Below are 27223 nucleotides of genomic sequence, written 5' to 3'. Positions count from 1 at the left end.
TTGTTGTAGAGCATTTGACACAAAATCCAGGGAGGCGCCAGCCGAGTATAAGACTGTATCATCTGCAATTAAATGTATGAGAGAGCTTCCTACTGCCTGAGCTATGTTGTTGATGTACATTTAGAAGAGCGTGGGGCCTAGGATCGAGCCTTGGGGTACTCCATTGGTGACAGGCAGTGGCAGAGACAGCAGATTTTCTGACTTTATACACTGCACTCTTTGAGAGAGGTAGAAAACCAGCCAAAAGACTCCTCAGAGACACCAATACATCCCACGAGAATGGAATGGTCTACCGTATCAAAAGCTTTGGCCAAGTAAATAAAAATATCAGCACAATATTGCTTAGAATCAAGGGCAATGGTGACATCATTGAGCACCTTTAAGGTTGCAGTGACACATCTGGAAACCAGGTTGATCGGAAACCAGATTGCTGGTTTCCTGACCCGGAAACCAGATTGATTACCCGAGAGAATACTATAGACATCAAGAAAGCCAGTCAGTTGATTATTGACAAGTTGTTCCAACAGTTTTGATAAACAGGACAAAATAGAAATAGGCCTTTAACAGTTAGGATCAGCTTGATCTCCCCCTTTAAATAAAGGACGAACCGTGGCTGCCTTCCAAGCAATAGGAACCTCCTCAGAAAGCATAGACAGGTTAAAAAGGTTGGAGGTAGGCTTGGCGGTGATAGGAGCAGCAACCATAAATAAGAAAGGGTCTAATCCATCTGACCCAGATGTTTTATGGGGTCAAGATTCAGGAGCTCCTTTAGCACCTTGGACTCAGTGACTGCCTGCAGGGAGAAACTTGTAGTGGGGCAGGGGAAAAAGAGGGAGATGCATAGTCGTATTAGAAGGGGTGGGAGATGAGAAAATGTTGGACGAGCAAGGAGGCATGCTTGAGTCAAATAGGAATCCTGACTTAATGAAGTGGTGATTAAAGAGCTCAGCCATGTGCTTCTTGTCAGTAACAACCACATCATCAACATTAAGGGACATGGGCAGCTGTGAGGAGGAGGGTTTTTTCTCCAGGTCTTTAACCGTTTTCCAGAACTTCTTGGGGTTAGACCCACATAGAACTGCTCCTAAAGTAACTATCCTTCCGGATAGCCTGCGTGCACTTGTTTCTCATTTGCCTGAACGATAGCCAGTCACCCTGAGTATGTGTGTGCCGAGCCTTTTGCCAAATGCAATTCTTGACGTGGAGTAACTCTGCAAGATCACGGTCGAACCAGGGGCTGAACCTGTTTTTAATTCTCATTTTCTTTATGGGGGTGTTTGTTAACAATAGGTCCAAGCATCTTCGACAGAGGCGATCAAGATGATTCTATACCATTTTACAGAGGCCAGGTCATGAAGGAAGGCTTGGTCATGAAAGTTTTTTAGCAAGTGTCTATGACAAATCAGGACAGCTCGTTTCACTGATCAGCCATTACGAACACAGGCTGCAAAACAGTGATCACTAAGGTCATTACAGAAAACACCAGACTGATACCTATCAGGATTATTTGTGAGGATAACATTGAGGGGAGTTGCCTTTTCTGGGTGTTTGGAATCATACCTTGTGGGATTGGTAATAATGTGAGAAAGATTTAATTGCTTTAGGACATGGTCAAGGGGTTTAAAGATGTCCCAGTTTAGGTCACCTAGCAGGATAAATTCAGACTTAGTGTAAGGGGCCAGGAGAGAGTTTAGGGCAGGTAGGGTACAAGTTCTGATGGAGGACGATAGCTCCCAGCAACAGTCAACAAAGAGGAATTTGAAAGTTTCATGCTTAAAACCAGAAAATCAAACATCAGTATTCAAAACACTCTTCAGATGGCAACAAGATCATATTGTACAGCAATTTCATTGGGTAACATAATTACAAAGCCGGTTTATGTAAAACCGTTGTATGGTGAGGGGTTCCGCTAGTGGAACCCCTCGACAACATTCCGCTGAAAAGGCAGCGTGCGAAATTCAAAAATATATTTTTTAAATATTATATTTCATACATTCACAAGTGCAATACACAAAATTAAAGCTAAACTTCTTGTTAATCTACCCATCGTGTCTGATTTCAAATATGTTTTACAGTGAAAGCACAACATATGATATGTTAGGTCAGAGCCTAGTCACAAAACACATACATTTTCCAGCCCAAGAGTAGAGTCACAAAAAGCAGAAATAGAGATAAAATGAATCACTAGTCTTTGATGATCTTCATCAGATGACACTCATAGGACTTCATGTTACACAATAAATGTATGTTTTGTTCGATAAAGTGCATATTTATATCCAAAAATCTCAGTTTACATTGATGCGTTACATTCAGTAATGTTTTGCTTCCAAAACATCCGGTGATTTTGCAGAGCCACATCAATTTACAGAAATAGTCATCATAAACTTTAATATAAGATACAAGTACTATGCACAGAATTAGAGATATACTTCTCCTTAATGCAACTGCTGTGTCAGATTTTTTTAAAAACAAATCAAGCCATACAGATATCCGCCATGTTGGAGTCAACAGAAGTCTGAAATAGCGTTATAAATATTCACTTACCTTTGATGGTCTTCATCAAAATGCACTCCCAGGAATCCCATGTCCACGAGAAATGTTTGATTTGTTCGATAAAGTACATCATTTATGTCCAAATACCTCCTTTTGTTAGCGCGTTCAGTTCACAAATCCAAACTCACGACGCGCGGGCAGGTCCAGGCGAAAGTTCAGAAGAAAAGTCATATTACAGTTCGTAGAAACATGTCAAACGATGTATAGAATCAATCTTTAGGATGTTTTTATCATAAATCTTCAATAATGTTCCAACCGGAGAATTCCTTTGTCTTCAGAATTGAAATGGAACTCTCACGTGAATGCGCGTGACCAGCTCATGCCACTCTGGCAGACCTCTGACTAATTCAGCTCCCATTCCCTCCTCCTATACAGTAGAAGCATCAAACAAGGTTCTAAAGACTGTTGACATCTAGTGGAAGCCTTAGGAAGTGCAATTTGACCGCATAGACACTGTTGAAAAACTACAAACCTCAGATTTCCTGCCATATGAGTTCTGTTATACTCACAGACATCATTCAAACAGTTTTAGAAATAGTGTTTTCTATCCAAATCTAATCTGCATATATTAGCAACTGGGCCTGAGTAGCAGGCAGTTTACTCTGGGCACGCTTTTCATCCAAACATGAAAATGCTGCCCCCTATCCCAAACAGGTTATGATACAGTATATGTCCATGAGAAATTACGCATTTATGGTAGAAATGGTTTATGGGGCTATCATGATGGAACATTCCTAGCTGGAGGGAGTTCCTGGAAAGAATATGTAGGTGCTCAGTTGGCTTTTGCCTGGGAGAGAGCAGGCTGGGCAGGTAACAGGTTGGCGAGAGTAGAGTTATTGTCACTCCCTGACCATAGAGAGCCCTTGGTTCTCTATGGTTTTGTAGGTCAGGGCGTGACTAGGGGGGTGTTCTTGTTTTCCTATTTCTATGTTGGTGTACTTGGTATGGTTCCCAATTAGGGGCAGCTGTTTATCGTTGTCTCTAATTGGGGATCATACTTAAGTTTTCTATTGTTCCCACCTGGGTTGTGGGATATGGGTTTGTGTATGTGCATGTAGCACCACTGATGTAACGTTTCATTGTTTTTTATTGTTTTGTTTGGAAGTTTCGCTTTATTAAAAGATAATTAAAAGATAATCACGCTGCGCCTTGGTCCGTCTCTCATAACGATCGTGACAGAATATCCTACCACGAAAGGACCAAGCAGAGATAATGGGAGGTTGCGAGACACTTTTTGGGCAGGAGTCGCAGAGTAATCGGGAAGGACAATGACGACACCGGGGCCCCGGCCCCAGAAACCCTAAGATTGTTTTTTGGGGGGCACATGGAGCTGGTGGTCGGGCAGCGGAGAGTGCCAGAGCCTGTTTGGGAGTCAATGGAGGAGTGCAATGAGGGATACCGGAGAGAAGAGTTAGTGAGGAGTATGCTGCAGCGCAGGCATGCTGAAGAGCGGGTCATCAGTCCGGTGCCATCTCCTCGCACTCACCCTGAAGAGCCAGAGACCGTCAGGGAGGCGATGGAGAAGTTGGGAGAGCGAGAGAGGAGAGAGATGTTGTGCAGGTGTGTTCTGTTCAACATTCAGCCTGAAGAGCCTTTCAGCAGTCTGGTGAAGTCTGTGCCGGCTCCACGCATCTGGCCTCCAGTGCCCCTCCCCAGTCCAGTATGTCCTGTGCCAGCTCCCCACACTCACCCTGAAGTGCGTGTCACCAGTCCAGTGCCACCTGTGCCGGCTCCACTTACCAGGCCTCCAGTGCGCCTCCCCAGTCCAGTACGTCCTGTGCCAGCTCCCGCACTCACCCTGAAGTGCATGTCACCAGTCCATTGCCACCTGTGCCGGCTCCACTTACCAGGCCTCCAGTGCGCCTCCTCAATCCCGCTCCTAGGCCGGAGCCTTCCTCTGTGCCAGTGCCCAGTCCAGGCACGGCGTCCAGTCCCCCTCCAAGGCCGGAGCCTTCCTCTGCGCCGGTGCCCAGTCCAGGCACGGCGTCCAGTCCCGCTCCAAAGCTGGAGCCCTCCTCGGCGCCGGTGCCCAGTCCAGGCACGATGTCCAGTCCCGCTCCAAGGCCGGAGCCTTCCTCTGCGCCGGTGCCCAGTCCGGGTGCGGCGTCCAACCCAGCTCCATGACCGGAGCCTTCCTCCTCGCAGGTGCCCAGTCCGGGCGCTGCGTCCAACACAGCACCATGGCCGGGCCCTCTGCTCCGATACCCAGGCACGACGTTCAGCCCAATGTGATGGCCCGGATATGGGGTCTGTGCGGGGCTACGACCCGCACCAGAGTCGCCACCGACACTAGTCACCCCCCTGCTCTCCTCATTTGGTTTCAGGTTTTGTGGACGGAGTTCGCACCTTTGGGGGGCCTGTCACGCCCTGACCGTAGAGAGCCCATGGGTCTCTATGGTGTTGTAGGTCAGGGCGTTACTAGGGTGTTCTAGTATTCCTATTTCTCTGTTGGTGTACTTGGTATGATTCCCAATTAGAGACAGCTGTTTATCGTTCTCTCTAATTTGGGGATCATACTTAAGTTCTCCATTGTAGAGTTATAGATGGGAGAGAGCAGGCAGGGCAGGTAACAGGTTGGCTAGAGTAGAGTTATACCTGGGGGAGAGCAGGCTGGACAGGGAACAGGTTGGCTAGAGTAGAGTTATACCTGGGAGAGAGCAGGCTGGGCAGGTAACAGGTTGGCTAGAGTAGAGTTATATCTGGGAGAGAGCAGGCTGGGCAGGTAACAGGTTGGCTAGAGTAGAGTTATACCTGGGAGAGAGCAGGCTGGGCAGGTAACAGTTTGGCTAGAGTAGAGTTATACCTGGGAGAGAGCAGGCTGGACAGGTAACAGGTTGGCTAGAGTAGAGTTATACCTGGGGGAGAGCAGGCTGGACAGGTAACAGGTTGGCTAGAGTAGAGTTATACCTGGGAGAGAGCAGGCTGGGCAGGTAACAGTTTGGCTAGAGTAGAGTTATACCTGGGAGAGAGCAGGCTGGACAGGTAACAGGTTGGCTAGAGTAGAGTTATACCTGGGGGAGAGCAGGCTGGGCAGGTAACAGGTTGGCTAGAGTAGAGTTATACCTGGGGGAGAGCAGGCTGGACAGGGAACAGGTTGGCTAGAGTAGAGTCATACCTGGGAGAGAGCAGGCTGGGCAGGTAACAGGTTGGCTAGAGTAGAGTTATACCTGGGAGAGAGCAGGCTGGACAGGTAACAGGTTGGCTAGAGTAGAGTTATACCTGGGAGAGAGCAGGCTGGGCAGGTAACAGGTTGGCTTTAGTAGAGTTATACCTGGGAGAGAGCAGGCTGGGCAGGTAACAGGTTGGCTAGAGTAGAGTTATACCTGGGAGAGAGCAGGCTGGGCAGGTAACAGGTTGGCTAGAGTAGAGTTATACCTGGGAGAGAGCAGGCTGGGCAGGTAACAGGTTGGCTAGAGTAGAGTTATACCTGGGAGAGAGGATGGCTGGGCAGGTAACAGGTTGGCTAGAGTAGAGTTATACCTGGGAGAGAGCAGGCTGGGCAGGTAACAGGTTGGCTAGAGTAGAGTTATACCTGGGAGAGAGCAGCCTGGACAGGTAACAGGTTGGCTAGAGTAGAGTTATACCTGGGAGAGAGCAGGCTGGGCAGGTAACAGGTTGGCTTTAGTAGAGTTATACCTGGGAGAGAGGATGGCTGGACAGGTAACAGGTTGGCTAGAGTAGAGTTATACCTGGGAGAGAGCAGGCTGGGCAGGTAACAGGTTGGCTAGAGTAGAGTTATACCTGGGAGAGAGGATGGCTGGACAGGTAACAGGTTGGCTAGAGTAGAGTTATACCTGGGAGAGAGCAGGCTGGACAGGTAACAGGTTGGCTAGAGTAGAGTTATACCTGGGAGAGAGCAGCCTGGACAGGTAACAGGTTGGCTAGAGTAGAGTTATACCTGGGAGAGAGCAGCCTGGACAGGTAACAGGTTGGCTAGAGTAGAGTTATACCTGGGAGAGAGCAGCCTGGACAGGTAACAGGTTGGCTAGAGTAGAGTTATACCTGGGAGAGAGCAGCCTGGACAGGTAACAGGTTGGCTAGAGTAGAGTTATACTTCAGTTTTGTTATAGGCAAAGAGTTGTTGCCGGAATAGTTTGTATTGAGAATATGTTTGATTTATTCAAGTCTTTGTCAACGACCTGTTTGTTATTTTCTGTACAAAGTTTATTGGCCAATTAGTCCTGCACCTGGTAATAGTGTAAATAAAAGTCTCTAAGAGAGGTGAGCACCAGAACTTCCTGTCTGTCTCCTCACTGTCCAATCCGTCGCTTCGGTTAGTGCTTTGTCTTTGTGTTTGTGCACCGTAGTGCTCTATGGTCTTGTTTTCAGAACCGTGTTGCTCTGGCTGCCAGGCTTTGTCACATATCTGTGCTGTGATTCAGAGATGTACCCACAGCAGAGACCTTGTGTTTATGAGGTGTAGCTCGTAAACTCTCTAATGCTGTATTAACAATCACTTTCTTATAGAGGCGTTGCATGTGGTTTTATGGAAACATGTATGTTAAAGAGACACATATGGAACTGAGTTGTTTCTTCATTATCAGCTGCCTGGCATGAAGTTCATGTGCAACGTTTTTCATTAGTCATGCCATTAATGTAAAAAAATAAAAACATGAGTGTTTTTGTTCATCAGCTATCTGATTGGTTACATTTGTTGCCCTAAATGTGGACCTGGAGTGTGAATGAATGCGTACAGAGAGAACTAGCCAGAGAAAGAAGAGAAAACGCTTGAGATAAAGAATGAGAAAAGTAGAAGAGACCCAGGAAGGATCGATAACAGCAAGGCAGATCATTCCTCAACGACCTCCAGACAGTGGGCAGTCCTTAAAAGAACATGGTGATGGAGGATTGTTATTCTAGGAGCCTGGTTCTGAAAGGGAAGTCTCTAGATCAATGGCCCGTGTTGCAGAGCTTTTATTGTGAAACAGAGGCTTTTATTGTGAAGAAGGTTTAGGCTGACTCATGCAGAGAGCAAGAGGCAGAGTCTGGCTGCTGACTGCTCTATATATGCTGCTCCGCTACCTGGCAGACTGGCAGAAACAACCACACACACACTCCTCCTGGGAAATACCTGAGCCGCAGACAGACACACTCACCTGGGCCACGTCACTGAAGGTATTACTCTTTCTTACAAATTCTTTACAGAATCAGACACAACATTTGTCAATTTAACACACTTCAGTGGAAGTGAGCGTTTATGGAGAGAGGGGAAGGGAGAGGGAGAGAGGGGAAGGGAGTGGGAGGAGAGGGTGACAAGCAAGCAGCAAGATGCTCTTCATTAACGCTAAGTCAAGTTCAGTTCATTAGAGAGAGAGAAGACGATGTGAACACACCACATCAGCATAGCCACTGTTGCTTTATGCTGAGCTCACTGCTTCAATGAAATACAGTGTTGCCATTGTTCTTTTTTCTGTGGTAAAACTTTGTGGGCTAAAACTGATCTCAAAATCAGTTAAAATCACAATCTGTCATTTATGCTTCTGAAGAACTAAAAAGGGTTGAATTGAGAGATGGAATGAAGGAGTACAGAATAAGGAGAGACACAAATGATAGAGAAGGAGAACCAGGAACACTTTTTTTGTCATTTCTGTCTGCTTTGCCAGCCCCTTAGACAGTTAATGTAAAAAGCATGTGTTGGAGTATGGATGTGTGGTTTGTAGGACAGAGAGAGGCGGAGATAGAAACCCATTCATTTACTGGAAGTTCTGGGAAGTGGTTATTCTGGAAAGGATAGGGCTGGAGGCAACTGTCTGCTTTACTGAGGGTGATAGGGTCTATGAGGTTGATAAAGCGTAGTTGTGTGAGATGCTTTATTCTGGGTTGTTTCAGTGTTGTGTTAGTGGTGAAGGACCCGTTGTGTTTTTATATAGGTCAGTTGTGTGGTGCCCCTTTGGGGTCTGATAGATTAGTTAGCACAATAGTCTGTCCGGTAAGAATAGTAGTGTCAGATTTGGCTTTAGTCCTTCACTGGGTTCTCTTGTTTCTACCCCCTCCCTTCCCCTCACTTTCTCTGGCTCTCCTCCTCTTTCTCATTCTCCCTCTCCACTCCTGCTGCTAATCCCATTTGATGGCGATGTCTTTCCCATTCCAATCCCAGGAAGAATGTCTTGAGCATTCCTGCAATACAGAAAAACACTCTAACCGGACAGAGGGAAGGAAAAAGGGGGAGGGAAGGAAAAAGGGGGAGGGAGGGAGGTAGAGAGGGAGGGAGGTAGAGGGAGGGGAGGGAGGAATGGAGGGAGGAATGGAGGGATGGAGGGAGGGATGGGGAGGGAGGGAGGGAGGGAGGGAGGGAGGGAGGGAGGGAGGGAGGGAGGGAGGGAGGGAGGGAGGGAGGGAGGGAGGGAGGGAGGGAGGGAGCTCACTGTTCATTCTCTGCACTTCTCACCTATTATTTGATTCTACATAAAATGGCTCCCAAGATAGACGGATTAAATAGAGGGGAGAGAGAGAGAGATGGTTGGGGGAGAGACATAATTTAAGGGGTTGATGGGAGCTGGAGCAACCCTGAACTGTTAGTCTGGTCAGAATGAGCCACACGCTCTGTGCAGTTGTTAAAGCGGGGGGAAAGAAAACAGTCTGGTTCTGTTTTATGTGTTGTGTGCAATTAGAGCCAGAGAGAGAGGGAGGGAGTGGGGTACAGACAGAGCAAGGGAGGAGGTGAAAGAGAGAAACATGGAGAGGTTGAAAATACATTTGGAAGTCTAGGAGAACAAAGACAGAGAGAAATTGAGTGGGACATGGAGAGAGAGAGAATGGGAGTTGATAACAAAAAGTCATATTTTACTTTATGCTTTTCTGGTTTCCTTTGTTGTCTATATGAAAAATGTCAGGGACTACTCCTGCCAATACAGAACCTCAAGTTGAACTGATCTAGGAGCTGAGTCTAGGGGGGTATGAAATGTCCATGGAAAGTTGGATGGCTCCTCTGTCTCCTCTCTCTCTCCTGAGGAGGAGCACTCAGCCAAACCATGGGAGGAGGTATTAGGGAGAGCTGTATGAGTCGCTGTGAGTGAAGAGTTTGGGCCTGCATGGTGGTAAATTAGCCTGTGATGTGGGTCAGGTCAATGGGTTAACTCTGGTTCTAATCCTGACTGGACTGGAGGTTCGGCCAACATGCACCTCCATGTGGAAAAGGATATGATTTAGACTGATGATTTAGACTGTACTTTCATTCAAATTATCCAAATTGTGTGTGTACATGTAGGCCTACTTGTGTATGTACTGTCTCTGTTTGTGTTTGTTTTTTGTGCGGTTTGTGTGCGCACAGCCCACACCTGTTTGAGGGCTTCACTTGAATTTGTTGATGGAAGTTTATCATGATCTAAAGTGATGATGTCAAACATAAACATTCAGCTATCTCGCTGGGGGTGTTTGTATACAGGGGTCCTGTGAACTGTTATCTTACCGTAAACTTAACAAAGGACTAGTCTCCCCCTCCTCTAATAGAACTCCAAATGGTTGTCTAAAAAATAGATTTGTTCTTATTAGAGACCCTTGGTGACCAATGTATGTGTAATGACCTGCTACTTTGCTGTTGTAAATACAGATGTCATAGTGTAAACATTATTCTGCAGCGATGGGACAAATCATTAAGAACTGTGTTATGGTGATTTTGGCCCATAGCTATAGGATTCCTGTTTCTTGCTACAGCCACCTGTGTTATGTGTCTCCACAACAGGAGAAGATACCCATTGATGGCACATCAAGCCATCAGTATTTCCTTAATTAAAGTCAACCAAATAAGTAGTAGCTAATAGTCAGTCAGGTAGATAACCAGCCAGTTAGTCAGAGTCTGTCAGTCTCAGTCAGTTCAGTCAGTCAATATGTCAGACAGTGTGACAGACTAGGCTGTTTCTGTCATGGATCAGTCAAGATAGGCTGGGCTAGACTGTAAGATGTAATGGGGGTGTGTTAATACAGGTGAAGGAAGTGTGAAACAAGCTGTCAGGCACAGTGAGACACTGATCATACTGTACTGTGTGTCTGCTCATGCTTGTGGAGGTGTGTTTGACAGAGAGGTGTATTTGCATACGTGATTGCAGTGGGAGTCAGACTCAGGAGTCTCTGGTATTTCCCATGCTCCTATTGATTTCACCCTGCGTTTCTGGATCTGGTCTGATAAACTCTTGGCCCCGGGCATGGTTTGGGGCCAGCATGTTGTTGTGTTACCACCTTAGTGTGTTTCCACTGTATCTCACACACACACACACACACACACACACACACACACACACACACACACACACACACACACACACACACACACACACACACACACACACACACACACACACACACACACACACAGCGGCTGTATTTGTTTTGGAGGTGTAATGTCAGGGCTCCATTCTGTTGTTTAGGTATATATCATTCCATGTTTGACAAGGCCACACTTTTTAAAAGCTGTAGACTGGCATGGTGACGTGTGGTTAAACAGTGACACACACACACACACACACACACACAAACACACATTAATATGTAGGTACAAGTCTGATTGTGGGAACATGTACAACTGTTGTTCAGACATTTGAGTAGATCAACAGCTTTTCACTTACAGTATGTACACACAGTGCAGCAGGAAGCTTAGCCCCTTGTTGCTGTTTACAGAAAGAACCCCCTCATTATTGGCTATTTACACTCAACTACTTCCTGTCATCCCATGGTCGCTTCCTGTCATCAGTGAGTGCTGCTGGCGGAATCCCATAAACCCTTTCCCTCCTCTACTCCTAGTCAACCAGCGGCTAAGACATTCTCCCCTTCCCCGTACCCAAACAAGCGAGGTTGTAAAACCCAGCGATGGCTCACAGCTTACATGGTGGCATGTCAGTCAGTCAAACTGTAGATCCGTATATCTGTATAGACTAGAGGCCATCATTGTCTAGGAAGCACAAACCAGTGACTGTGTGTGTAAACAGGACCTTTATAGACATGTTGATTAGAGAGAGCATTGATTAAAGACAGCATGATTAGAGAGAGCATTGATTGAAGACAGCATGATTAGAGTCACAGAGGAGAGGCAGCTCTGTGGCTGGCATGGTATGTTTCAACTTGCTCTGACTGCTATAACATGGTCTGTTTCAGCTTGCTCTGACTGCTATAACTTGGTATGTTTCAACTTGCTCTGACTGCTATAACATGGTCTGTTTCAGCTTGCTATGACTGCTATAACATGGTCTGTTTCAGCTTGCTCTGACTGCTATAACATGGTCTGTTTCAGCTTGCTCTGACTGCTATAACATGGTCTGTTTCAGCTTGCTCTGACTGCTATAACATGGTCTGTTTCAGCTTGCTCTGACTGCTATAACATGGTCTGTTTCAGCTTGCTCTGACTGCTATAACATGGTCTGTTTCAGCTTGCTCTGACTGCTATAACATGGTCTGTTTCAGCTTGCTCTGACTGCTATAACATGGTCTGTTTCAGCTTGCTCTGACTGCTATAACATGGTCTGTTTCAACTTGCTCTGACTGCTATAACATGGTCTGTTTCAGCTTGCTCTGACTGCTATAACATGGTCTGTTTCAGCTTGCTCTGACTGCTATAACATGGTCTGTTTCAGCTTGCTCTGACTGCTATAACATGGTCTGTTTCAGCTTGCTCTGACTGCTACAACATGGTCTGTTTCAGCTTGCTCTGACTGCTACAACATGGTCTGTTTCAGCTTGCTCTGACTGCTATAACATGGTCTGTTTCAGCTTGCTCTGACTGCTACAACATGGTCTGTTTCAGCTTGCTCTGACTGCTACAACATGGTCTGTTTCAGCTTGCGCTGACTGCTACAACATGGTCTGTTTCAGCTTGCGCTGACTGCTACAACATGGTCTGTTTCAGCTTCCTCTGACTGCTACAACATGGTCTGTTTCAGCTTGCTACATTATGCTATAAAAGACAGATTCAATTAACTCTTACTCAGACAAGCGGTACTGTTACGAATAACTATGAGTGGTGGATGGAATCAGGCGCAGAGAGCAGGGTTCTGTCGTTTATCAAATTTATTACACCGGTGCAACCGAAAATGATCACGCCAACACACAGGGCGTATATAGGTTGCCAGTCCAAAACAACAGGACAAAATAGACCAGAGAATAAAGATAAGAAAACAAATCACACCAACAAACACAGAGTAACAAAAAACAAGCCCGCACAAAATACCCAGCGGGCCTAGTGCCCTTAAATACCCTACAAACAAACCCTAATACAAAACAGGTGTACCCAATTAACCACTAACCAACTCAAACGGAAAAGGAATCGATGGCAGCTAATAGGCCGGTGACGACCGCCGAGCCCCGCCCGAACAGGAAGAGGCACCCTCCTCAGCAAGGTTCGTGACAGGTACCTGACTCCGTTAAGCTCAGTGATGCTGCTAATCTTTGCATGTAGGAACTGGAGTTAAAAACCACCACCAGAATAATTGTATAATTGACGTGTTATTATGAGTATAATTGAATGCTGAATGGTAAGTAAATCAAAAAGTTTTTCCTGAAGCGCTCTCTCATTGTGTTCAATGTTAAAGAATTTACACCCAGGAACCAGGCCAACTGAGTGACGCAGTGGTCTAAGGCACATCACTACAGACACCCCGGTTCGAATCCAGGCTGTATCACAACTGGCCATGATTGGGAGTCCCATAGGGCGAGCACAATTGGCCTACTATCGTCTGGATTTGGCCGGTGTAGGCTGTCATTGAAAATAAGAATTTGTTCTTAACTGACTTGCCTAATCAAATATAGGTTAAATTATTATAATTTAAAAAAAAGTATTTTTCATGATGAGAGAAAAAGAGAAATAACATTTAACAGCCTATTAATACCTCCAAATGGAGGCTGAGAGAGAAGGACAAGGAGAAAGAAAGAGAGAGAGAGATTTAACTGTAATGTAGCGTTACAGCTTGGAATGACAGAGCTGAGCTCTGCAGTTTTTTCACACTGTAACTGGGTGTTGTGTGGGCCAGTTGGCTCAGCTCGGTACAGCACAACACTGGGCCGTTGACATGGAGACAGAGAGCAGGACGTTCCCTCCCTCCCTCCCTGCAAGTCCCTACTGCACCGCAAGACAGAGGAACCGACTGTCAGAGGAACCGACTGTCAGAGGAACCGAGGAAATAAGTGAATTAACGTCAGTCATTTCAGCAGTTTCTGTCATTTATTACCTGCTCACAGGAGAGAGAACATTTTTTACCAAGTACCAACTCAGAGCTTTGTACCTTGTAGAAATTATGTCTACATACAGTAAGTGTAGACCTACAGTTTTGTTTCTTGTACCCCAGAGTGTCAGACTGGCATCTAGAAAACATGCAGTTGAGAACAGCTGTAGGAAAATAATCTTTCAGACTAAACAAGGAATGTGGAGAGTTGAATGTTAATTGCTGTAAATTAATAGGCTGTATGGTTTTAAGTCAATGAACATCCACCTCTTTTAAAAAAAATGTTTACCCCCTTTTCTCCCCAATTTCGTGGTATCCAATTGTTAGTAGTTACTATCTTGTCTCATCGCTACAACTTCCGTACGTACGGGCTCGGGAGAGACGAAGGTCGAAAGACATGCGTCCTCCAAAACACAACCCAACCAAGCCGCACTGCTTCTTAACACAGCGCGCATCCAACCCGGAAGCCAGCCGCACCAATGTGTCAGAGGAAACACTGTGCACCTGGCAGCCCGACCCGCCACAAGAGTCACTGGTGCGCTATGAGACAGGGATATCCCTACCGGCCACACCTTCCCTAACCTGGACGACGCTAGGCCAATTGTGCGTCGCCCCATGGACCTCCCGGTCACGGCCGGCTGCGACAGAGCCTGGGCTCGAACCCAGTGTCTCTGGTGACACAGCTAGCATTCAAGACTAATAGATCCGTCCTGTTCGGTTATCAATAGAGAAAGAGCTTGATTGAGAGAGATGGAATAGTTTTCTGAGTAATTTCATAGGTGGATGTTGGCTAGGCAGATCTGGTTGAAGGCTGGACCATGCAGGGTCACAGTGTCAGGGTTACGTAGTGTCAGGCCCACACCTGCTATCCTGGAGGCAGACAGACATTTTAAAGGACAATAAAATGACTGATGAAGCTGAACAATTACACTGTCTGATCTTCTCACTGACAATATGATAATATATTATCTGACAAATGCTAATTCAATGGAAACATTGAAATTAAAGTAAAATGTCAGAGTTGACATACAATACAATTGGAAAGTTAGTCATATGCGGAAAGTGCGACAAATATCTCTTAATCATGTGATTACCCTTTAGTAAACTAAGAAAGTAGAATTGGACTGTAGTAACTGTTCTATATAAAGAAAGAACACCTTTTAAGGCAAGGAGATGATGTCAGTCAGTCATAGCCAACATCCACTCGAGAAAAAACACTAAGACAACTTTTTGGATATATTTGTAAATTCAAACTGGGCTCCTAGCAATGAGATTCTCCAAGATATTCTAGGCAGGCTGGAAACCATCAGGTGGGTTATTAACAGATGCAGCTACGTGGACAAACTGTTTTAAAGGCTCTCCACATGATTGAACGCACAACACAGGCAGTCCGGCAGTGAAGGAGTCTGTTGAAGAGAGAAAGACAAGGCGCTGAGGAAATGAAGCGTGTTTCCCCTCTGCGAGCGGGAGAGGCGCTTCTGCCTCATGCGCTGAGAGAACATAGCCAAAAAAGGAATGAAAACGGTACAGAGGAGTGGACGCCGAGGCTGGCTCTCTCAGCAGATGCCAAACTATTCTTGTAAAAGTGCTCTTTTGGTGGAGGCTTGAATGTCCAACATTGCTGGGATTTTTAGGAAAACACATGGTGAAAAGTGCACTGCACTTGTGTGCTAATTCTTATAAACTGTAGCCTACAACAGCACACAGGTTATGACAGGTTGGAGTGATTGAAATAATGACTGTTTATTTGGGTCTGAAGTTCCACTGTTGATACACTCTTGGAAAAAAGGGTTCCAAAGGGTTCTTCGGCTGTCCCGATAGGAAAACCCTTTTTGGTTCCAGGTAGAACCCTTTTTGGTTACATGCAGAACCCTCTGTGGAAAGGGTTCTCTATTTTAGATACCACTTTTTTTTCTTTCTAAGAGTATACTAATGATGGGAGCATGTTTATTTTACCTTTATTTAACTAGACAAGTCAGTTAAGAACAAATTGATCTGGAAGCATGTCGAATATCTGTCTTATGATGTTTTCACTGACAGAACTGACATTTTATTGTAAAATGTTCACTACCTTTGTTAGGTTCTTAACATGTTCATTATTATTTTTTATTATTGTTTATTCAGGAAAAACCTATTGAGATCAGGGTCTCATTCTCAAGGGTGTCCTGATCAGTTATACAACAAATATGTCAAACAAAACAGCAATCAACACAATGTAAAATAAAAATACAAAATACAGTAGAAAGAGGAAGAGGAGGCTGGGGGAGGGAGTGTGGGGGGGGGGGACCCTCGGACAGAAAATGAAAAATAGCTCTTCCTGATTATTCAGCATCTGGAACAGATTGTGGGAATGCAGGTCTAGTGGAGTCCTGATGACAAGGCATGTTGCTGTAGCTATAGTCTTCTACCCAGGCTTTCTGAAGGACTTACTACTAGTCACACTAAGACTGGGCCATTAACATGAAGGTCTCTGACACATTGGGGTTTTATAGCTTTCCCAAAGACCCTTCTCCCCTTCTGCTACCCTGAGAAGATAACTCTTCCATTTCATGTGTGTCCTGGAGTTCCCACTCTACAGTCCTGTTACAAGCCCCCAGACGCAAGTAAAAGATGTCCCTGTAATTTACCCCTTCAAAGCATGGAGTGGACATAGGATGTGTAGTTTACTCGCCCGCCTTTTTTCATCCCAGTCTACAATGTCACATTGTATAAATGATTGGAGACAGGCGCAGGAATATGTAATGGGGGGTTTTAATACTCCACTAAAAATACAACATGCCATGAAAAGGCACGGGGACGAAGCCCAAAACAAACACGTACACAAAAACACAGGGATGTAAACCCAAACAAAAGAGCGAGGTAAAACCACTAATAAATACATGAGACGAGACCCGCAATACACTATACATGAGACGAGACCCGCAATACACTATACATAAGACGAGACCCGTAATAACAATACATGAGACGAGACCCGTAAGAACAATACATGAGACGAGACCCGTAAGAACAATACATGAGACGAGACCCGTAAGAACAATACATGAGACGAGACCCGTAAGAACAATACATGAGACGAGACCCGTAAGAACAATACATGAGACGAGACCCGTAAGAACAATACATGAGACGAGACCCGTAATAACAATACATGAGACGAGACCCGTAATAACAATACATGGGACGAGACCCGTAAGAACAAGTGCACAACAATACATGGGAGGAGACCCGTAAGAACAATACATGGGAGGAGACCCGTAAGAACAAGTGCACAACAATACATGAGACGAGACCCGTAAGAACTATACATGAGACGAGACCCGTAAGAACAATACATGAGACGAGACCCGTAAGAACAATACATGAGACGAGACCCGTAAGAACAATACATGAGACGAGACCCGTAAGAACAATACATGAGACGAGACCCGTAAGAACTATACATGAGACGAGACCCGTAAGAACAATACATGAGACGAGACCCGTAAGAACAATACATGAGACGAGACCCGTAAGAACTATACATGAGACGAGACCCGTAAGAACAATACATGAGACGAGACCCGTAAGAACAATACATGAGACGAGACCCGTAAGAACAATACATGAGACGAGACCCGTAAGAACAATACATGAGACGAGACCCGTAATAACAATACATGGGAGGAGACCCGTAAGAACAATACATGGGAGGAGACCCGTAATAACGATACATGGGAGGAGACCCGTAATAACGATACATGGGAGGAGACCCGTAATAACGATACATGGGAGGAGACCCGTAATAACGATACATGGGAGGAGACCCGTAATAACAAGTGCACAACAATACATGGGAGGAGACCCGTAAGAACAATACATGGGACGAGACCCGTAATAACAATACATGGGAGGAGACCCGTAATAACGATACATGGGAGGAGACCGGTAAGAACAAGTGCACAACAATACATGGGACGAGACCCGTAATAACAATACATGGGAGGAGACCCGTAATAACAAGTGCACAACAATACATGGGAGGAGACCCGTAATAACAAGTGCACAACAATACATGGGAGGAGACCCGTAATAACAAGTGCACAACAATACATGGGAGGAGACCCGTAATAACAAGTGCACAACAATACATGGGAGGAGACCCGTAATAACAAGTGCACAACAATACATGGGAGGAGACCCGTAATAACAAGTGCACAACAATACATGGGAGGAGACCCGTAATAACAAGTGCACAACAATACATGGGAGGAGACCCGTAATAACAAGTGCACAACAATACATGGGAGGAGACCCGTAATAACAATACATGGGAGGAGACCAGTAATAACAATACATGGGAGGAGACCGGTAAGAACAAGTGCACAACAATACATGGGAGGAGACCCGTAATAACAATACATGGGAGGAGACCCGTAATAACAATACATGGGAGGAGACCCGTAATAACAAGTGCACAACAATACATGGGACGAGACCCGTAATAACAATACATGGGAGGAGACCCGTAATAACAATACATGGGAGGAGACCCGTAATAACAAGTGCACAACAATACATGGGAGGAGACCCGTAATAACAATACATGGGAGGAGACCCATAATAACAATACATGGGAGGAGACCCGTAATAACAATACATGGGAGGAGACCCATAATAACAATACATGGGAGGAGACCCGTAATAACAATACATGGGAGGAGACCGGTAAGAACAAGTGCACAACAATACATGGGAGGAGACCCATAATAACAATACATGGGAGGAGACCCGTAATAACAATACATGGGAGGAGACCGGTAAGAACAAGTGCACAACAATACATGGGAGGAGACCCGTAATAACAATACATGGGAGGAGACCTGTAATAACAATACATGGGAGGAGACCCGTAATAACAATACATGGGACGAGACCCGTAATAACAATACATGGGAGGAGACCCGTAAGAACAATACATGGGAGGAGACCCGTAAGAACAAGTGCACAACAATACATGGGGCGAGACCCGTAATAACAATACATGAGACGAGACCTGTAATAACAATACATGAGACGAGACCCGTAATTAGAATACATGGGGCGAGACCCGTAATAAAAATACATGAGACGAGACCCGTAATTAGAATACATGGGGCGAGACCCGTAATAACAATACATGAGACGAGACCCGTAATAACAAGTGCACAATACACGCAGCACGAAAGCCGAAATAACAAAGCACAGGTACTCACAGGACCAAAGGACATGGGAACAATAACCGACAAGACAATGGTGAACAGAGGGCACATATATACAGTTACTAATCAGGGGAATTGGAGTCAGGTGTGCGTAATGAGACAGTTCAGTGACGCCAAGAGGTCGGTGACGTAAACCTCCAAGACTGGTGCATGGAATGAGCAGCAGTACCGAGGGAATCCCCCCCGGGCGGTCCATCAGGGCGCCGAAGTTGCGTCGGACGGGCCACTTGCAGCTGCCGAAGTTGTGACGGCGTCGGACAGGTCAGAGGTTTCTTATCGGTCTATTAACTCATCGACAGCATGGTAAATCCATGAGTCAATCTTTTCAAACAACTCTTACACTAAAAGGGCATTATCATCATGTTCACAATTTCACAGTATTTCCATCACTGGACAGTTTATTAGGTACACCCATCTGGTACTAGGTCAGACTCCCCTTTGCCTCCAGAATAGCCTGAAATCTTCAGGCATATATTCTACAAGGTGTTGGAAATGTTTGTTGCTTAGTTGGTGTCAAGGGACCTAACGTGTGCCAGAAAACATTCCCCACACCATTACACCTCTGCCACCAGCCTGTGCTGTTGACACCAGGCAGGATGGGCCATGGACTCATGCTGTTTACACCAAATCCTGACTCTGCCATCAGCATGAAGCACCATTTTCCACTCCTCAATTGTCCAGTGTTGGTGATCGTGTGCACACTGATCGTGCTGCTTCTTCTTGTTTTTAGCTGATAGGAGTGTAACCCGGTGTGGTCGTCTGCTGCAATAGCCCATCCATGACAAGGATTGACGAGTTGTGCATTCCGAGATGTCGTTCTGCACACCACTGTTGTACTACGCCACTATTTGTCTGTTTGTGCATTATTCTTTTCATTCTCCTTCAACCTCATCAATGAGCTGTTTTCTCCCCCAGGACTGCCTCTGACTGGATGTTTTTTGTTTCTTGCACCGTTCTCTGTAAACCGTAGACTCTGTAGTGCGTGAAAAGCCCAGGAGGATGGCCTTTTCTGAGACACTGGATCTGGCACCTAAACGTAGGTCACTCATTTTGACCATTTCTAACATTTAATGGAACAGTAACTGAATGCCTCAATGCCTGTCTGCCTGCTTTATATAGCAAGCCACGGCTACGTGACTCATTGTCTGTAGGAACGATACATTTTCGTGAACAGGGTGGTGTACCTAATAAACTGAGAGGTGAGTTTGACTACACTTGGACTTTAAAACGGCAACAATTTCACTACATCCCATGGCAAAATGTGTAGAATTACAGGAAATCAGTAGGATCAGTAACCTCCTGAAAGTCTTAGTTTCCCCATCCACTGATCCCAGACCAGCCCGGGCCAGAAGGGATGATTGTACAGTGAGTAGACAGTGTAGGACAGAATACAATACTCCATCATTAGGACTCACGCCTGCCTGAGAACAAGATGCGACAGACGTGTTTTGTTTTTGTTGTTTCATCAAATTTCCCTTTAAGAGATGTGAGCTGCCACACCTTGTCCCTAGTACAGTACTTGTATGTCTCTCTCCCGTCTGTACCGAAATCAATTACATTATTACAATGTTATTATCACGTATTTTATGACCATGACTAGTCTTGTCCTTGACCCCGCAGAGGTCATCACTCTGTTGAGCGTTTGTCATAATGGAAGACAACATTGGCAAAACTTCCTCACATTTTGTACTCCGGTCTCCTTTTAAAATGTTTTATTGTTTGATGTGGCTGTCGACAGGCTGGTCTTTTAAGTCTTTCTGGAGCTATCAGTCCCTGCACCCTGTGCAGTGGTTTCCTCCCCACTAATCAGCACTTTACACAATGCACACACACATATATACACACACACACACACAGATGGTAGCTCGGATGGCTAGCTGAATTAACCACACCCCACGGTCCCCCTGAACCCTTTAACCTCAGGCCTGACAAGCTATCAATTCCAGGCTGGTGAAAAAACGTAATTCCTGATCGAGGAACCCTGGACGGTCCAGTGCTGATGTCATCCCCAGAACTCTGTGTGTGCTTTTCAACTACTCACAGTAACAGCCTGTAACTTTAGAGCAATGTCTCAGCATGACTGGGATGCTCATTCTCTATGATTGTTAAATTGCCAATCACAATTGTCTATGTAATTTGCGTAACCAGAGAGAGGCGGGGAACGGAGTATTGTGTCAGTCATGGGAAAAGGGATGACAGTCGAATGCTTTCGTAACATTTCTACAACGTGCCTGAAACCTTGTAGCAGTGTTAACTCATCCTGCCCAGCGTTTTAGTGGGGTTGAGAGGATGTAGTGTGTTAGCGGGTATGTGTCCTATGTGCTGATTGGTGACCTGGGGGAGGAAACTACTGCTGCCTGGCTCTCTGGGCATTTCTACATTTCTACTGACTCTGACACAAAGATGTGGATATACAGGAGTCTAGTAAAGTACTGTATGAATTCCATTGGTCCACACTTTATGGTATGCTTCTGGTCTACGTGTGTGTGTGTGTGTGTGTGTGTGTGTGTGTGTGTGTGTGTGTGTGTGTGTGTGTGTGTGTGTGTGTGTGTGTGTGTGTGTGTGTGTGTCCTGCTTTCACTTAGCAGACAAGCTTGTTTGAACTTTGTCCATTTTGTTAAAATTTAAACTGTTTGACATGATCATTCACAGTGATTCCACTGTCCAGTAGATGATGCCCTTGTGTCCTTCCTTCCAGGAACGCAGAACAGTTGAAGCAGCTGCAGGATCAGATTATATTGGAACAGCAGGAAGCAGCCAATTGGATCCAACATCAGGAGCAAGAGCAGGAAGTTCCGCCTCTGCCACAGCAGCCCCCGGAAGTGCCCTCTCTGCCTTCTCCTCCTCTTCCCCCTCCTCCCTCCTTCCAGGAGCTGGAGAGCAGCGCCATGCAGACCAGCACCTTCAACTACGCCCGGCCAAAGCAGTTCATTGCTGCCCAGAGCCCTGGGGGGACTGGCCCTATGGGGGGCTATGTCACCCAGTCCTCAGGGTCCTCTGGTTCCAGCCTGCCCTCCCCCCTCTCCCCACCCACCTCACAAAAACCCTTCACCAGGGTTGTCCTGCCTCCCTTCAGTAAGGGCGGCAGCATTGAGTCTCAGTCCCCTTCCTCTCCCTCCTTCCCACCTCCACCTCCTCCCTTCCTCAGTAGCAGCATTTCATCCTTGTCAGGCCCTGCCAAAGACTTCCCTCCACCCCCTCCTCCCCCTCCTCCACCTGTCTCTTCGGCTCCCCCCTATTCCCTCGCCCACTCAAACAGCTCCTCCCCCTTCACCTCCATGTCCCAATCACCTGCTGGCTTCCTGGCCTCTGTCCTTCCAGCCACACCCACTAGCCCATCCTTCAACGCCCTGGGCCTGCCTAAAGGGAACGGGACTATGTGAGTATCTATACACTGACTGTGCACACAGTTACACTGGCTCTCTGTGGGGCAGTACCCTATACTTTCAGACCCTTTCATTCCCCAGTCAAATGGGAGTGTAATGTGTGCATATCAGTCAGTGAGTGACAGCCTGTAGCCAGGCTGGCTCTCCCTCTCCCTCCAACCCCATCAGGACAGCCTGCCGCCTAGCAGCAGCTGGAGGTTGGAGGTCTGCTGCTAGATGGAAGATGACGTGTTTACATTCTTATACAGCATGTTTACAGTACAGAGACCAGGGCTATTACAGACATACACTCAACCTCAGCTCAGGGAGCACCGTCTCCTGAGGGGTGTGTGTACGTGTGTGTGTGTTAGAATGTTTTGCCCATATGGAAAATATACACAATGACTTGTGCGAAGGGAGTGTCAAAGTCAAAGAAACAGATATTTGAAGGGTTTATGCATAGCTGAGATTTCAACTCACACTGCTGCACTCCCAAAGGGTACTGAAGGTGTTCCCATAGGAGAACCCTTTTTGGTTCCAGGTAGAAGTCTTTTGGGTTCCATGTAGGACCCTCTGTGGAAATTGTTTTACATGGAACCCAAAAGGGTTCTACCTGGAGCCAAACACACTCTCCTCCTACAGGGCCATTCCACCCCCCCTCTTTATCATCAAGCCCTTTCCTCTGTCTGTTTTTCCCCTCACCATGGCATTCCTGCAGCAGGGGAGAGAGATAAGAGGACCCTGTGTAGAATAATTGAGTTGGACAGATAAGAGAGAGAGAGAGAGAGGGAACGAGAGAGGAGAAGGAGAAGGGGCTTATTCTGACTATCACAGCTTCAAATAAATCACAGTCAGTCCAACACACACACAAACAACAGATGATATATCATGATCTACTGTAGAACGACACAGCAGCCGCAATAGAGTAAAGTGGGTTTAAAGGTCTGGGATGCCATGTTCTAATCCCCTGGTCTGTTGTTGTGTTCTGTCAGCAGTGCTTTTCCCCGGAAACAGTCCAGAGGAACCCCACGCCTGGCCTCAGACTCTGACATCCAGGGAACCAAGGATGCTGTCATTCAGGACCTGGAGAGGAAGCTACGATTCAAGGAGGAGCGCATGAGCAACGGACAACAGGTGTGTGTGTGTGTGTGTGTTACTGATTGCCTTCACAACATTGTAGATGACTGTGTGTTTGTAGGTAACTAGGGAATGAAGCTGTTTTGTAACATTCATTAATACAATCACTCCATCAAGTCAAATGTCAATCCTATTTCATTTCCAACCATTCAATCATACTACATAGCGTAACTATACCTCAGATATGATCAGACATACATACTACATAGTGTAACTATACTACAGATATGACCACAGACATACATACTACATAGCGTAACTATACCTCAGATATGATCACAGACATACATACTACATAGCATAACTATACCACAGATATGACCACAGACATACATATTACATAGTGTAACTATACTACAGATATGACCACAGACATACATACTATACATAGTGTAACTATACATCAGATATGATCAGACATACATACTACATAGCATAACTATACCACAGATATGACCAGACATACATACTACATAGCAATACTATACTACAGATACACATACTACATAGTGTAACTCTACCACAGATATGATCAGACATACATACTACATAGCATAACTATACTACAGACACACATAGTGTAACTATACTACAGATATGACCACAGACATACATACTACATAGCATAACTATACCACAGACATACATACTACATACCGTACCTATACTACAGATATGACCAGACATACATACTACATAGCATAACTATACTACAGACATACATACTACATAGTGTAACTATACTACAGACATACATACAACATAGCATAACTATACCACAGACATACATACTACATAGTGTAACTATACTACAGACATACATACTACATAGCATAACTATACCACAGACATACATACTACATACCGTACCTATACTACAGATATGACCAGACATACATACTACATAGCATAACTATACCACAGACATACATACTACATAGCGTAACTATACGGCAGATATGACCACAGACATACATACTACATAGCGTAACTATACCACAGACATACATACTACATAGCGTAACTATACTACAGATATGACCACAGACATGCATACTACATAGCGTAACTATACCACAGACATACATACTACATAGCGTAACTATACCACAGACATACATACTACATAGCGTAACTATACTACAGATATGACCACAGACATACATACTACATAGCGTAACTATACGGCAGATATGACCACAGACATACATACTACATAGCGTAACTATACCACAGACATACATACTACATAGCGTAACTATACGGCAGATATGACCACAGACATACATACTACATAGCGTAACTATACCACAGACATACATACTACATAGCGTAACTATACCACAGACATACATACTACATAGCGTAACTATACTACAGATATGACCACAGACATACATACTACATAGCGTAACTATACCACAGACATACATACTACATAGCGTAACTATACCACAGACATACATACTACATAGCGTAACTATACTACAGATATGACCACAGACATACATACTACATAGCGTAACTATACCACAGACATACATACTACATAGCGTAACATATACGACAGATATGACCACAGACATACATACTACATAGCATAACTATACCACAGACATACATACTACATACCGTACCTATACTACAGATATGACCAGACATACATACTACATAGCATAACTATACTACAGACATACATACTACATAGTGTAACTATACTACAGACATACATACAACATAGCATAACTATACCACAGACATACATACTACATAGTGTAACTATACTACAGACATACATACTACATAGCATAACTATACCACAGACATACATACTACATACCGTACCTATACTACAGATATGACCAGACATACATACTACATAGCATAACTATACCACAGACATACATACTACATAGCGTAACTATACGGCAGATATGACCACAGACATACATACTACATAGCGTAACTATACCACAGACATACATACTACATAGCGTAACTATACTACAGATATGACCACAGACATGCATACTACATAGCGTAACTATACCACAGACATACATACTACATAGCGTAACTATACCACAGACATACATACTACATAGCGTAACTATACTACAGATATGACCACAGACATACATACTACATAGCGTAACTATACGGCAGATATGACCACAGACATACATACTACATAGCGTAACTATACCACAGACATACATACTACATAGCGTAACTATACGGCAGATATGACCACAGACATACATACTACATAGCGTAACTATACCACAGACATACATACTACATAGCGTAACTATACCACAGACATACATACTACATAGCGTAACTATACTACAGATATGACCACAGACATGCATACTACATAGCGTAACTATACCACAGACATACATACTACATAGCGTAACTATACCACAGACATACATACTACATAGCGTAACTATACTACAGATATGACCACAGACATACATACTACATAGCGTAACTATACCACAGACATACATACTACATAGCGTAACATATACGACAGATATGACCACAGACATACATACTACATAGCGTAACTATACCACAGACATACATACTACATAGCGTAACTATACTACAGATATGACCACAGACATACATACTACATAGCATAACTATACCTCAGATATGATCACAGACATACATACTACATAGCGTAACTATACCTCAGATATGACCACAGACATACATACTACATAGCATAACTATACCACAGACATACATACTACATAGCGTAACTATACTACAGATATGACCACAGACATACATACTACATAGCATAACTATACCACAGACATACATACTACATAGCATAACTATACCACAGACATACATACTACATAGCATAACTATACCACAGACATACATACTACATAGCATAACTATACCACAGACATACATACTACATAGCGTAACTATACTACAGATATGATCACAGACAAGCAGCTTTTTTGAGTCCCAAAAATATTTTTCCATGTCATCCATTTCATAGTGTTAATAGTTTCATTAACAACCATTTATCTCCAGAAGACCATGTCTTAATATTTGTAATGAGTGTGTGTTGCTGTTGCGACTGACACACTAACCCCAGCTGACCCATTAATCGGTGCTTTCAGAGGTTAACCTATGAGGAGAAGATGGCTCGCAGGCTGCTGGGGGCAGACAACGCAGCCACAGTACTAAACACACAGCAGCAGGATGAGGAGCCTGTTACACAGGTACGCTGCTGCTACTGCAGGCACGCCAAGGAAGACCATCTGTGTGCTACACCTTAGCTCACTGTATTATTGCATGTGTATGGCCCATATTCAGCTACACATTCAGTCATAGTTTGCAGTCACACACCAATGTGATGAAGTATAAAATATAGACTAACTGGAAATATTAACTTACAAATTTAGCCTTAAAGATTTACGAAACACAAAACCTCAGTACAGAACACACACAGATTTGTTTCATTGACTAAAGCCAAGTCTCACTGCAAAGTAAACAGACTCTAGAAGTAAGCTGCACAGGGGTTGTCCTCTCATAGCTGCAGACAGTGGCGGTGGTCTTTAGGTCAGGCTGTTCTAGGCTGCTAACCTGTAGTGATGTTGGGCTCTGGCTGCCTGGAGGCCCATGGGACTGAACCTGGTTCCCTGTCTGATAGATTTGTCTGGCCACCACTCTGCCTGAGGCTGTGAGTTTGCCTGAAAATAAAAGCCACAATTGCACGTTCCAATTCAGAGCAAATTATATG

The 27223-nt window shown here is 44.9% G+C and overlaps 1 protein-coding gene across 10 annotated transcripts in view; it reads left to right on the top strand.

Moving 5' to 3' along the window:
* Positions 1 to 27223, top strand: part of palld (palladin, cytoskeletal associated protein) — a 108935-nt gene that overhangs the window by 69709 nt on the left and 12003 nt on the right. For 5 of the 10 annotated variants that reach the window (XM_052459857.1, XM_052459869.1, XM_052459853.1 and 2 more), the window contains 3 exons: positions 21639 to 22319; positions 23298 to 23439; positions 26601 to 26702. In XM_052459857.1, coding sequence (XP_052315817.1) covers positions 21639 to 22319; positions 23298 to 23439; positions 26601 to 26702 — 925 coding nt within the window. Of the gene's footprint in view, positions 1 to 7510; positions 7669 to 19910; positions 19977 to 21638; positions 22320 to 23297; positions 23440 to 26600; positions 26703 to 27223 lie in introns of those variants that run through there. The other 5 variants (XM_052459873.1, XM_052459855.1, XM_052459891.1 and 2 more) reach the window with 4 other exon arrangements.

This window comes from Oncorhynchus keta, chromosome 1 (assembly GCF_023373465.1).
Source record: "Oncorhynchus keta strain PuntledgeMale-10-30-2019 chromosome 1, Oket_V2, whole genome shotgun sequence".
NCBI classification, from domain to species: domain Eukaryota; kingdom Metazoa; phylum Chordata; class Actinopteri; order Salmoniformes; family Salmonidae; genus Oncorhynchus; species Oncorhynchus keta.
This window is presented reverse-complemented; position numbering and strand designations above follow the sequence as displayed.